Source organism: Pan paniscus, chromosome 6 (genome assembly GCF_029289425.2).
Source record: "Pan paniscus chromosome 6, NHGRI_mPanPan1-v2.0_pri, whole genome shotgun sequence".
NCBI lineage: Eukaryota > Metazoa > Chordata > Mammalia > Primates > Hominidae > Pan > Pan paniscus.
In genome coordinates, this window is record NC_073255.2 from 170,459,852 (window position 1) to 170,473,345 (window position 13,494).

At 35.3% G+C, this 13,494-nt stretch overlaps 1 protein-coding gene across 1 annotated transcript in view; it reads left to right on the top strand.

Moving 5' to 3' along the window:
• The window catches only part of EXOC4 (exocyst complex component 4), an 804,494-nt gene that overhangs the window by 376,253 nt on the left and 414,747 nt on the right, over nt 1-13,494 (top strand). Inside the window, exon 10 of the mRNA XM_003813456.3 lies at nt 242-338. Coding sequence (XP_003813504.2) covers nt 242-338 — 97 coding nt within the window. The remainder of the gene's footprint in view (nt 1-241; nt 339-13,494) is intronic.

Here is a 13,494-nt window from a genome sequence, read left to right on the forward strand (position 1 = left end):
AAGTGGTGGGACCACAGCTGTGAGCCACTGTGCCTGGCCAGAGTGAAAATTCTAATCTATTGTTTATTCAAGTGAGGAAGACCAGATGAAGTCATTCAAAATAATTTTGTACATACCGAAGGTTACTGTCTGCAAAGATGGTCCTAATTATGACCGTACAGGACTCATCTAGATATGCTTGGTTTGTTTATTTATAAAAGTTTCAATGAGCTAAGTCTGTTTTTTTTCTTTCTTCTGAAAGGGGGTCCTGATGACAACTTAATTGAAGGTGGAGGAACAAAATTTGTCTGCAAACCTGGAGCCAGAAACATTACCGTCATATTCCACCCATTACTAAGGTAAGTCAAGTGCTATGATATACTTACTGAAGATCAATGTTTTCATTATTTATGCTGCTCTACTGAATGCCAGTTGTTGAGTCAGCACTGAAACAAGTCATAAAAGAAACTTATTCCATTTTTAGGGCCTCACTACTAAAGTTAGTCAGTTTAGCAGATAATCTCAGTCCCACTGAGTAGCTACTTATTTTCAGGAGTAAATACTTTTATTTGATTTTCTTTTTTTCACACTCGCTACCTCTGTCCCTCTCCTGCCCTCTTCCCTTCCCTCCCTCCCTCTCTCTGTTTTATCTGTCTCAGGAGTTGGAAACTATGCTTACTGGAGAAATCTACTCTGCACACGTATTTGTAAATACATTTTTATTGACACACAGACATGCTTATTTGTTTATGTATTGCCCATAGCTGCTTTTGTGCTACAAGTGCAGACTTTTAATTGCAACAGGACTCATATGGCCCACAAAGCCTGAAATACTTATTTTCTGGCCCTTTACAGGAAAAAATTGCAAACCCATAATCTGTCCCTCTCATTTACACCAGTATCTGAGATGTCCTTTGAAAATTGGCAGGTCTCTGAAATATGATTTATAAAAAATGAAAGACATATACATCAAGTGTATGTTTTTATATATTGAATGATAACATGATATGACTAGAGTGAAATCTATTCTAATGCTCAGTTCACTGTGATAACATGATTATAGGAAAGTAAGAATCCACGGTGCCTCCATTAAAGAAAAAAATATAAATCCTAAATACTTTTAAAAAGGTACTTTATGAGAGTGGAAAAAAGGGGCAATTGTTGAGTAGATAAAACGTTTCAGTTTATGATAAAAAAGTTCTAGAGATCTGTCACATAACCATGTGCGCATAGTTAACACTACTGTATGGTACGTTTAAAAAAGGTTGATGGTAAATTTAATGTTATGTATTTTTTTACCACAATTTTTAAAATGCACCTTTTGGGATCCAGATATCTAATATAATATCAATTGTGTGTTTTCTCTGTAAAGAACCAGAGTATATATTTGTGGCATTTTCGCATAATAGAGCAGAAACTCCTGGATTTACTAAATGTTAGGTACTTCAGAATATCACCTTACCTTTCTCACATCACTTCTATAATATTTGAGGCATTTAGAATAACAGTTAAACAAATGCTGTTGAATTGGCCAGATATAATATTATGTATATTTTCTCCAAGCATAAACAGTTTATTACTACAATTATCCTACCTTCTCATTAACCGAGACTTACTAAATTGATACCATTAGAACTAATTACATTCTAATCTCTTATATAGATAACCAGTGTGCTAAATCGTAGTGGATTAGTTTCCTCAATTGATTTTAAATACAAAAACATAAATATGTAAATTAAATAACAAAAACTTGACTTTCACACAATAAAAAGTTTTTAAAGAAATTTTATTGCCTTTAAGAAGTCTGTTTTAGCAGAGATTTTTAGCAGGTAAATTCATTTAGGAACCATGGGATTAAGAAAATTAAGACTATTAAGAGGTTAAGAGAATTAAAACTATTTCTCTGTAGGTTTAGTTGATAAGTACTATATGTATATAATAAGTAAATTATAACATACAGAATTTATAGATTAAATAACATTGATTATTTTTATTTGACTTTGGTAATTAGTTTAGTTTTCACTGTCTTCTTCAATTACAATTGATTTCTACTTAGTTAATGTTGCTAATTGTTAGAAATTGGAAAATACCTTAATCATGATAGGCATCTTCTAACCTAGATTTAATGCCATAATTTACTGCTAAGTTGGAACTCTTGTGCTTACATTTATTCCCAAGTAGAAAAGAAACCCTTTAGAAGCTATTAACCGTGTTGTCAGTAACCACTTTTCAAGAGATTTTTTCCTCTAAGTTTTTTTTCTTTTTAAATGTGAAGTTAGAATGAAATATATATACACACATATGTAAATATATATGTTAGTACTTATTTTACACTTAATAAAATGCATTTTTTTGTAGAAGACTCTGGTGGAACTTAATGTATTACAGTTCTTGACAGCTACTTGTTAAGTCTTTATAAATGCTGCTTTGCTAGATAGTTGTTTCAAGGCTTGGTAATACTCCCAGTGGTTTTACTCACTTACTTGGTTCCTACTTTCATTCAGAATTTTAACTTACTATTGATTAAAACCGGAAAAAGTTTGTTGCCTGATATAGTTTATCATTCATTCTTTCTCTGTGTATCTCTTAATGGAAATCCCCAAAATATTATGTGGTCTGAAAGGTAAGTTCATTCTTTGATAAACGGATGACTATGATGGAGTTTAAATTAGCCCTTGGCCCAAATTGCAACCTTGTCAAAAACTCCTGATTGGCTTGTGGAACTTGAAATGACTAAGATCTTTTAGTGGATTTTTGCTTTTTTTATTTGAGTTTTCACACTTCAGCATTTCCTGAGTGTTGGATTTATTATTTCTTCTAAAGTTCAGAAGTTTAGTTTTTGTAATGAAACGAACCAGTGTTCATTATCATACTTGTGTATTTTATTAGTACTATTATAATTCAAAATTTTTCTTTTATATTCAACAAATATTTATTGAATACTTATGATGCATATTTTCCTATCTCCAAGTTAGATGTGGTCTCTTGTTCAGATGTAGTTACTCTTATTTTTATGAGACTATGTAAATAAAATTGTGTAGATATGTTTTCTGTTCTTTAGAATGGTCATTGCTTTTATTCTATGCTAGTTTAAGTGAGTATGAGTTAGCATTCTGTTATTTGAAAGATAGTGTAGCCTAATGGGAGAGGCAGTGCAGAAGAATGAAAGGTGGAAAAATGTACAGGATTGCAAATTTCAAATGAAAAACATGACAAATAATCTTGGTTCAGGACTAGGCTCCTTCACTTTAGTTTTACTCAATGCTTGTTACTAGACTCTGATTATGCCATGTCCTGGGGAAAGAAAAAAATAAGATCATATCCTTACCTGCAAGCTCCTCTCTTGGTAGCTGCATGGGTTGCAAAAATGAAGAAGCCTGAAAACACCACATATTGGCGAGGACATGGATCAGTGGGATGTCCTATACCTTGTGGGAGGATATAAATTGGTTCAGCCTCTCTCAAAACTGGTTTGACATGATTGAGAAATCACATTTCCTGTTACTCAGCAGTTCCCTCTCCTAATGCTCTTGAATGTGTTTCTACTTGTTATCAACTGACTCATATTATTTTTCTGTCCCAATTTGCCAAACTCTTTTTCTAATTGATTACAATAATTATTCTATATTTATAACTTAGCTCATATTAAAAAATAAGTTTGGCTGGGCACGGTGGCTCACATCTGTAATCCCAACACCTTGGGAAGCCGAGGTGGGTGGATCACCTGAGGTCAGGAGTTTGAGACCAGCCTGGCCGACATGGTGAAACCCTGTCTCTACTAAAAATACAAAAATTAACCAGGCATGGTGGCATGTGCCTGTAATCCCAGCTATTTGGGAGGCTGAGGCAGGAGAATCACTTGAACCCGGAGGCAGAGGTTGCAGTGAGCTGAGATCGCGCCACTGCACTCAAGCCTGGGCAACAAGAGCGAAACTCCATCTCAAAAATAAAATAAGTTCTAGAGGAACTTATCACAAGTTGACTTTTATCAAAAGTCAGGACCTATTTAAACATTGTATCATTTTTTTTTCTTACGTGGTCTCTTGGCAAACTCAGATTTGTTTTCAGTGGAGGGAGAATCCCTTTCAAGTGCGTAGGTCCTTCACTTTCCTTTGCTACTTTTTCCCTATGTCTGGTGTCACTGGTACTCTGTCTTCCTGAAACTTTGCATGACTGTTCTATGCACTTCATTTATTAAAATCATTCAGTTCATAATTTTCATTCAGCTAGCAGTGCGTTCTTTGCAGCCTAGAGGGTTTCTATATTGACAATTCCAACCACCCTGCTAAGAATACCACAGAGCAGTTTCCCGTTATGCTGGTTTATATATTCTCAGCAGTCGTTTTTACTCTCCTTTCATAAAATTATTATACCGGGTCCTCAATTCTGGTAATCTTGCTAACTTATTTTTATACTGTTCTCATAGCTACTGCAGTTCCATCACTAGGAAATCTCACAGGATGTTAGCGTCAAATATACTGACTTCTAATTTGTTCATTCCCCATTAACTCTGCTTATCCCTTTACTTGTTTATTTAATGCTTTCCCTATTGTTTTTTCTTTACAGTCAGGCATATCTCTTAGAGAGTAAATTTCTGGAAAGAAATGGGCTTTAGTATTATCTTCCTTGCTTTACTCTTAGCCTACCAAGACATTGTCTGTAATTAAACCTTTAATGAATGTTTTTAATGATAGTTTTTTTTTTGTTTTTGTTTTTTGTTTTTTAAATAGACGGAGTCTCACTCTGTCGCCCAGGCTGGAGTGCAATGGTGCAATCTCGGCTCACTGCAAACTCTGCCTCCTGGGTTTAAGGAATTCTCGTGCCTCAGCCTCCCAGATAGCTGGGATTACAGGCATGTGCCACCATGCCCGGCTAATATGTTTTAGTAGAGACAGGGATTCGCCATGTTGGCCAGGCTGGTCTAGAACTCCTAACAGGTGATCCGCCCGCCTCGGCCTCCCAAAATGCTGAGATTACAGGTGTGAGCCACTATGCTCAGCCAATAATGGGTCATCTAATCAGTGTTTCTGCCTGTGGGTCTAAATGAACAAAACCATATTAAAACAAAGGTTTCTAGCCATGCCCGGATAGATTCTGAAATACTTTCCCTAAAATACAGACTCTGAAAATGATATAACTGATGCCTTTTGTTCTTCCATTGACATGTTTCCTGTCTTTCAGCTCTCTCTAGAAGACTTTAAGACAAATGAATGAATTCATTCTTATAAATGGAATTTATGTTATGGGCCTTGATTTTGGGGAACAGAAGGAAGATATGTTAATGTTGGAATTTGAGTGACATTATTTCTCTTCTTTTGTGTAGTTCTGACATGCATTTAGGTTTCTTTCCAAAAATAATTATTTTTGAATAATTACATCATGGTAATTATTAACCATGATCTGCATATAAAGAAACCTTTGGCAATGAAGTACATTTTATTGCAGTATCAACCACAATTTAAATCAGTGACACTTTTTGTTACAATTAATATATAATGTAGTCTTTTCAGGAAATTTGAAAGTACTTTGTAGCTGTTATTTGTGGGATTTGTGGGGAGAAGGAGTGAGAATTTATTTTTCTCTTTGTGTTTTCATTCATTTCTTATTCTTTATTCTCTCCAAGTCTAAAAACAGATAATTTATTGTGCCTTAGATTTGTTAGTACAGTTCTTTCATGTAGCAAACACAGGTGAGAACACAAGTTATTTCTTAGAAAATCTAAATGCTTGCACCTAACCAGAAGTATCATTCAGAAAATACTCTAATGCCTTTTTTTATTCCTGGACCAATAAGGTATATTGGTAGGAGCATTGCTAAATCGAAACAAAGTCATGCCTTTGACAGATGCACTTAGCACCTCATAACCACAGAGTCCCAGTTAAACAGGTGGAATTGTCAAAGAAGGATGGCAGCACTTAATGCAGCCCATTACTGCTTTAGAAACAGGGTTTAGCTAGGACATGACTCAGGAACAAGTACACCCTGGCCCAAGGAAATCTTCCGAGTCCTCACATGGCCTCTTCCCTGTGCACTGGGACAGAGCTCCCTGGAGTCCCTTCCTCTTACAAGAATATCAGCTCTATGGGATCAGGGCCCTGCCATTGTGACCTCATTTGACCTTAATTACCTCCTTTAGAGAATATATATTAAAATTCACTGTCAGAACAGACTATTAATTAAAGTGGTATTTAATCATCCTTTTAGCATTGGAGCCCTATTTCAACTGGAAAGGAGTTTTGTGCATTGTATGAGAGAGAGAGAAACTAGACCACTAAAAGTGAAGTGTTGGGGCTGGGTAGAAATGAACACGTTCTAAGTTTTGATGTCTGCCAAATCACTGTGAGCCTTCATTTCCCTTATCTGTAAAGGAAGGAAAAACATTCATTAAGTGTTTGATGACAGTGTCTTGGTAGATAAAGAGTAAAGCAAGCAAGATAATACTATACCTCATTTCTTTCCAGAAATTTACTCTTTAAGAGACAACGCTTAACCAGAAAGAGAAAACAGCAAGGAAAAGCATTAAATAAATGAGCTGGTTGGTTTGGATGTTGCTTTCTACCTGTTAAGTTTTGTGATTCTGTGACTGGGTAGTGCTTTTATAATATTTAGGGAATCTGAAGGCCTGGCATTTTGAAATTTAAAAGTTTATGCAAAAAGTGAGTTTTATAGTATGTTGGAGAATTGTTGCTTATTTGCTTCAACTGGCTTTTAAAAGGCATTTGGCTCTTTAGGGTAATGAACACTTGGCATGCATGAAGTAATATGTTTCTTATGGGAGAACCAAAGAACAGTTGTTTGCAGTCTTGTAGTGACATGGCAGAGGCAGGAGGCTGGGGACATGGGGATGATGATGCCATTCAAATTGCAAAGTGTTACTGATGCTGGTTCTGTTGAACACTGCTGGAATATTGAATATCTGGGCTATGAGCATTTTTCACTAGTAATTATTCACACCTCATTAAGATCAGACATCAGTTAATGTCTTTCTAGGTAGAGCAAAAAGTGAAATATTTATTGGTTAGTGAGTAAAGTCCTGGCATCTAGGTCAGTTAAGAAGATGAACCTCTCTTGGCAACTTGGGCTTTTGGTGATAGACAGTATGGTTGGCTGTGTAACATTCTTAAGACTAGTAACAGTCAGAACAAGTAGTTGTAGTCATATCATCTAATGTATAGAGAATAATTTCTAAAAATTACTCTTAGATGTATATGTTACACGTAGAAATCGCCATATTGCAGCAGTACAGGGTACTGTTTCATGGCCTGTTTGTGAAATAGCTTTGAAACGCCTATGATTAAGAGATGCTTAAAGTTAGGAGGACAGGAAGTAACTAAATCCAAACCTGTAGGAGTGAAAGGCTCCAAAGGTGATTATGCTATTAACCAGTAATTTCTGTTTCCAAAAGTGACATTTCAAAGTAAAAGACAATTGTGATTAACATTTTTATTTTATACTTTTTGTTTTAATAATTATAGTACTTATAATATCACATATTGCCAATATTTCCAGATCAAAGGCATATATAATTTGCTGTTATAATTAAGCACATTTTCCCTAATATTTTTATCTTTGAAAAATGCAGTGACATTGTTCTACCCATGTCAGTTTGATGTGTACATTGATACTTATTTAGCAGAATATTATTCTCAGTGTTCACAGGTATGTGATATTTTTATACAGATGCATGTTTGTTCTTAATGAGCTAAAGCTTATGTAGACATTTTGAAAGATGTTAGTGATTAGACAGCCTAGCAAATAATGTTGTAGATCATATATTATTCATGCATGGGAGGAAATATAGACACCTTGTTGCATTGTTATGAAACACAGCCATTTTCCCCCCTATGCTCAGAATTATGAAAAAATATTGCTAGTTTTCAGTCTGCCTGACCTGTAAGGTCTGTGAAGTGCTGAGTGGTTGGTATACATAGATTTCAAACCCTGTATTTGAGTAACTTCTTTTGAATTAATATTATAAATGTTAAATGCTATAAACCTTCAAACCACCTAACTTTTGGAGATTAAAAAATTTCATTCTAAACTTTTTTTACTTTTATATTTTCAAAATGTATGACATATGGCTAAACACCGATTGCAACTAACTGGGCAGTTTTATACTACTGAATAAAATGGAGAGCCAGTCAAGGTTTCAACCCATGTATCTATGCACATTTCAGCAGTTTCTAAAGAGGTGAGGCACCCCAGTCTAGTTAGCACAAAAGAATAGGCCGTTTCTCATGAGAAACAGTAGGGAAAACGGGAAATGTTAGTGAAAAACAGAGGAGAAACAGAAGATTTTTTATCTATTTACATATATAAAGAGATCACTTTATATAGAAATCACTTAAAGAGATAGTTATTTTGTTATTTGTTGCTTCATAAGTATGGATTATAACTAGTTGGTTGTATGTTTAGAGAGATTCTACTCTGCACAATGAGAATTTTCAAATGAATAAGGCAGCAGAAATAGGAAAGCTTTTCTTGGGAGATAATATTTTTCATGGAAATGCTTAACCAGAAGTTGAAGTTATGATGCAGTTAACTGGTTGTTGAATTTCCAGGTCTACATTCTTTAAATCTCTGATTGTAAGCCTTCCTAATACACTGTGCAACTTCAGAGCTCTGGGTAGATATGTTTCTTCCAATCTTGCTCATTTGAGTTACTTTTTTATACTTCAGCTTAATGCTGATGATTATCATTGGCAGGGTCAAGGAGTATAGTTGACTTCTGTGTCGCTTCAGCATTGACTTTCTTCTTTGGAACACAAGGAGACTCATGGAGGGGTTGTTAGACGAACGCCACCCCTCCCTACCATATAGTTCCTTCTGTCCTCTTTCTTTTTTTCTTCTCTGCTTTTGTTTTTGTATTTTTCTTTTTCCTTTTCATGTCCAGTAACTGGTACGTACGAGTATAACTTAACTCTTCCAGTGACTGTTAAAGGAAAAAGAAAACTAACTTTCTTCTGTTGTAAAAGCTAATGTGGGACCAATGCTGTATTTCCAAATAAACCTAAAATCAGCATGACTTTGCTGCTGTGATTTTGACCTAGATTTAAGCTGATATTTTAGATGCAGGTTTTCATCTCTTTATCAATTTTTTTATTATCGATTAACCTTATTAGCAGCTTATATATAAAAGACAGTAGAAAAGACTATTCAGAACAAAATGCTTGCATAATTTGTATGCTGCTTTTTATGTATTCTGAACATGTGTTCGTCTTTTGGACTGCAGTACCCAAAATGTGCTTATTCAGCATTTGATGAAATATGTTTATGTCCAGCCACAGGGCCATTTACATCTGATTTTGAAATCTGAATTGATAATGTAATTTGGTGTTAAAAATAACATAGGCCTACCTAGGGGGAAAATACAGTCTCTCCCTTTAATAACGTATATTCCTTTGAGTGTTGGCTATGCATTGTTTCCTTATATGATTTGGAAAATTATTTTATCATTCCCCTTGCTCCTCAGAAAACAGAAAGACACACACACCCCCTCTTTCCGATTTGTTCTGTTTCTGTTTTGCATTCTTTGTTACTGGGTCTGCTATATAATACCAAAGACTCTTCTTTGGTCATAATTGTCATTTGAACATTTGATCATTAATATTGCCTACTGTGTTTTTAAAAAATGTGTCATACTGCCTGTGAAGTATTTTTCATTTCATGGTCATGAAATCTTTTTTATTTTCCTTTTGTAGTTAAACAAAAATAGGCCCCAAAATAAGCAATGCTATTTTCTCAGGACTTTATTATTTATTAACTGAGAAAGGAAACTTCTTTGATTCAGCAAGATAAGTGAGAACAGCCAGCTAGAAAGGAGAAGAAGATGGAAGCATCATAAAGGAAGTTTTAGTTTTTAATTACCTTAATTTCATTTTTTGGTAAGAGTAGTGGTTATGAACCTGGGAAGTGCTGGGTCTGACTTTCTAGTTGCACTTGAAATAATTGCTGGAATGTTTGATGTTTTTATGTTGTTTTTATTAGTTGTGAAAGAATAGTAATTTTGACAATTACTATTTTTAAACTCGGTGAGCATTTTTCAAAGTCCATTTCTGTAAAATACCACATTGTAAATACGTGAGAAAGTATTCGATAATGTCAAGAAGAAAAAAAAAGTAATGCTAACAAGTTTCTAGGGTATCACTCTTTAGTGAAGGAATATGGAAGTATGTTACTTAATTGGACTCTGTAAATTCAGAATCTCTAAATTTTAAAAATCTTTTAAAATTTTTATTGAGCTATACATATATACATTCAAATATATAAATCTGTACACATATTTTTAAATATTTGTATATTTATATGAATTTTTACATGTGTATACATAAGTGTAACCATGACCCAAATCAAGATATTAGACATCGACATAGATCATTTTCAGTACCCTAGAAGACTTGCTTATATTGACAGTCAATCCCTTTCCCTGAGAGATAACCATTATTGTGAATTCTATCCCTACAGATAGATTGGTTTTGCCTATGGTTTAACTTCATATAAATGGAATCATATAGTATGTCCTCTTTGGTGCCTGACATTTGTGTGACATGATGTCTATGTTGGTCATCCATAGACTAACATTGATTTCTTTATGTTAGTCATTGTGTCAGTATACCACTGGAAATGAGCAATTATAAAATATAATATTTAATCATTAATTTGGAATAAAACAACTTTTAGAATCCTGTGGTCCTAAAAACTGTTCACAATTTAAACTTCTTCTAAACAGCTTTCCAAGAAATCTTTTGATTTCCTATCTTGTGGGGCCAAGGAGGTTCTCAGGGCAGTAAGAGATCTTGCGGTGGGGCAGTGTCCAGCAGAGCAGTGAGCCAGCATAGCTGGAAGCCACATTCTCTCCACGATGAATGTAGACTGTTTCCTACAGCTTTGGTAGTAAAAGCTAGCGAAGCAAAAATTAGTTGACATGTTTCCTAGACTTTGGGTTTTCTGATCAGTCAGTGAAAAGATAATTGGCAATTAACATGAGTTGCTACTTTTATTAAAGAAAAGGGATTTTTCTTAGAATTAAGATCCATCCTTTTTAAGGAAAGATAATTGGCAACTTAAAATCGACATTCTCTGTCTCTTTTTTTTCTTAAGAGAGAGGATCTTGCTGTGTTGCCCAGGCTGGAGTGCAGTGGCTGTTCAGAGGTGCAATAATAGCACACTGCGGAATGCCTGGGCTCAAGCGATCCTCCTGCCTTAGCCTCCATGCCTGGCATAAGTCAATGTTCTTAAGCCAACATTAATATATAGGCTAGTTTTTGGAGACAATAAATTCAGTCAAGGAGGGAGGAGAGAAGCTTGACATGAGGGATTAGCCAACAACCAGATGCAGAATTATCACAGGAAGCCATAAGCAGGTATGGACCCAATTGAGAGACCCTAACATAGTTGTAGTGAGTTGGGAATTTACTTTTATTGATTGTAAATCACATCCTTCTGGTCCCTAACAGGCAGTCACTAAAAATGTTTTGAGTAAATGAGCAAATGAATTGAAGGTAAAAGTGGTGGGGGCAGTTGTAAATGTATAAGGCAAACTGGATGGATATTGAATATTCTTTCAGTATGTCTACAGTACCTTTCATTGTAATTCTTGAATATTAAAAGATACTTTTTAAATCTCTACACTGTCCTGAGCACACATATATATATATACATACACACACATACATATACGTAGATACAAACACACACACTCATTGCCTTCACTTTAGCTAGTTGATTATTAGAATATATTCTGTACAGTCACATTTGTTCCAGCCACTTTGTTTTTGAAGTTTTAGTACATCTGCAGCCTCTCCTGGTGGCTGCCAGTATCACTGTCACCTGCAATGCTTTGCCAACCACCTGAAGCTCTCTTACTCTGTCCAGTGTGCTGAAGGTGCTGGCATCCATCAATATCTTTTTTGCATATTCTATTTAGTTTTGCTTTTTGCATCTGTGAAAAATAGTAGAACATCTTCTCAATGTAAGAGTGGAAATAAGAATAGTAAAGAAAATTGTACAAAAATAGGCCACTAAATTCATTCTTTAGCATGAAATTAGAAATGCTGAACAGGTTCGATAGAGGTGCATCAATGCTCAGAAATGCATCTAAGTGAATCTACAGCTCTTTCTTACTTTGAAGCTTTTAAGAAAATTGATATGAGGATTTCACTGAAGATTAAAAAGAAACCAACATCCTTCTCTGAACGTTGGAGGTCTGTCTGCTTTATAAGCCTCAACTCATTATATTTTCTTTTTTACATGTTTTTGATTGACATGTTGATTTTAAAAATGCAACTTCAACATTCAGTGGGAGTTGACAGTATTTAAACTGAATTTTGGGGCAAAATTCTTCAATATAGTCATATTTTTCTGTTATTTTTAATTCATCCTTTTTTTTCCAGCAAATACTCACTGAGTGCTTACTATATACCAGACACTGTCCTTGGCTTTGTGGAAGCTGTGTTCCTAATGAGGGTATTGCGGTAATTTGAGAATAAGAGAAAATCTATGATAAAGGAGTCCCTCATTCCACTAATGCTAAATTTCTTCCAGTTTCCTTTTTTACACGTAGAAGATTATCTGTTGTAGAGGCACAGCTCTTTTCATGCCATTTCTTTTTCAGAGGCAGTTTCACCTCTGATCTTCATCCTATCTCCCTCCATCCCCTTTGGGATCCAGACCAAAAAATCTTGAAGTCGTACTTAGAGGACCCTTGTCCCTCTTACCCCACACGTCTAGTGTTGCTAATTTCTACCAGTCCTGCTTTATAAATATGTCTCAAATTTATCCATTCCCTGCTTTTGATGCTTGTTGCCATTGCTTTAGTCGCTCAGTTTCCTAATTGGTTTCTGCTACTCCAAACCTAAACTTCTTTAATCCATCTTCTACACTTCTTCCAGAGTGATCATGTCACTCCCCTCCTTCTTTGTGATTTCTTATCCTCAGCCCTTGAAGTGGAATTCCTTGTTGTAGAATAGAAGGCCTGACTTTCTGACTTTATGCACACTGTTCTCAGGCCCCCTTGTACACTTCAAAGCCACGAATCCTTCCTTTTTCCAGGTCTGTCATGCTATTTTCAAATTTTTTTTCTTTCTACCAAAAATGCATCTACCAACACTGACCTTTGACCTCCTTCATTATCTGAAAGACATTTTATCCTTCAAGAATCAGCGCATGTATCCCCTTTTCTTCCAACTTTTTCCTGTGCCTACTCTTACTCACCCTTACATAATGTAAGTGGATTGCTGTCTGCTTTTAAAAAATTATTGTGATTTTGCCATATTTTTATTATAGCACCTGGCACATTGTGTGGAGATGACTCAAAAGAGAACACAGGTGTTATTTGATGTATTAGTCAGGGTTCTCTAGAACCTCACACGATCACAAGGTCCCACAATAGGCTGAGGGACCCACAATAGCCTGCAGGCTGGGGAGCAAGAAAAGCCAGTCCAAGTTCCAAAACTGAAGAGCTTAGAGTCCAACGTTTGAGGGCAGGAAGTATCTAGCATGGGAGAAGATGTAGGC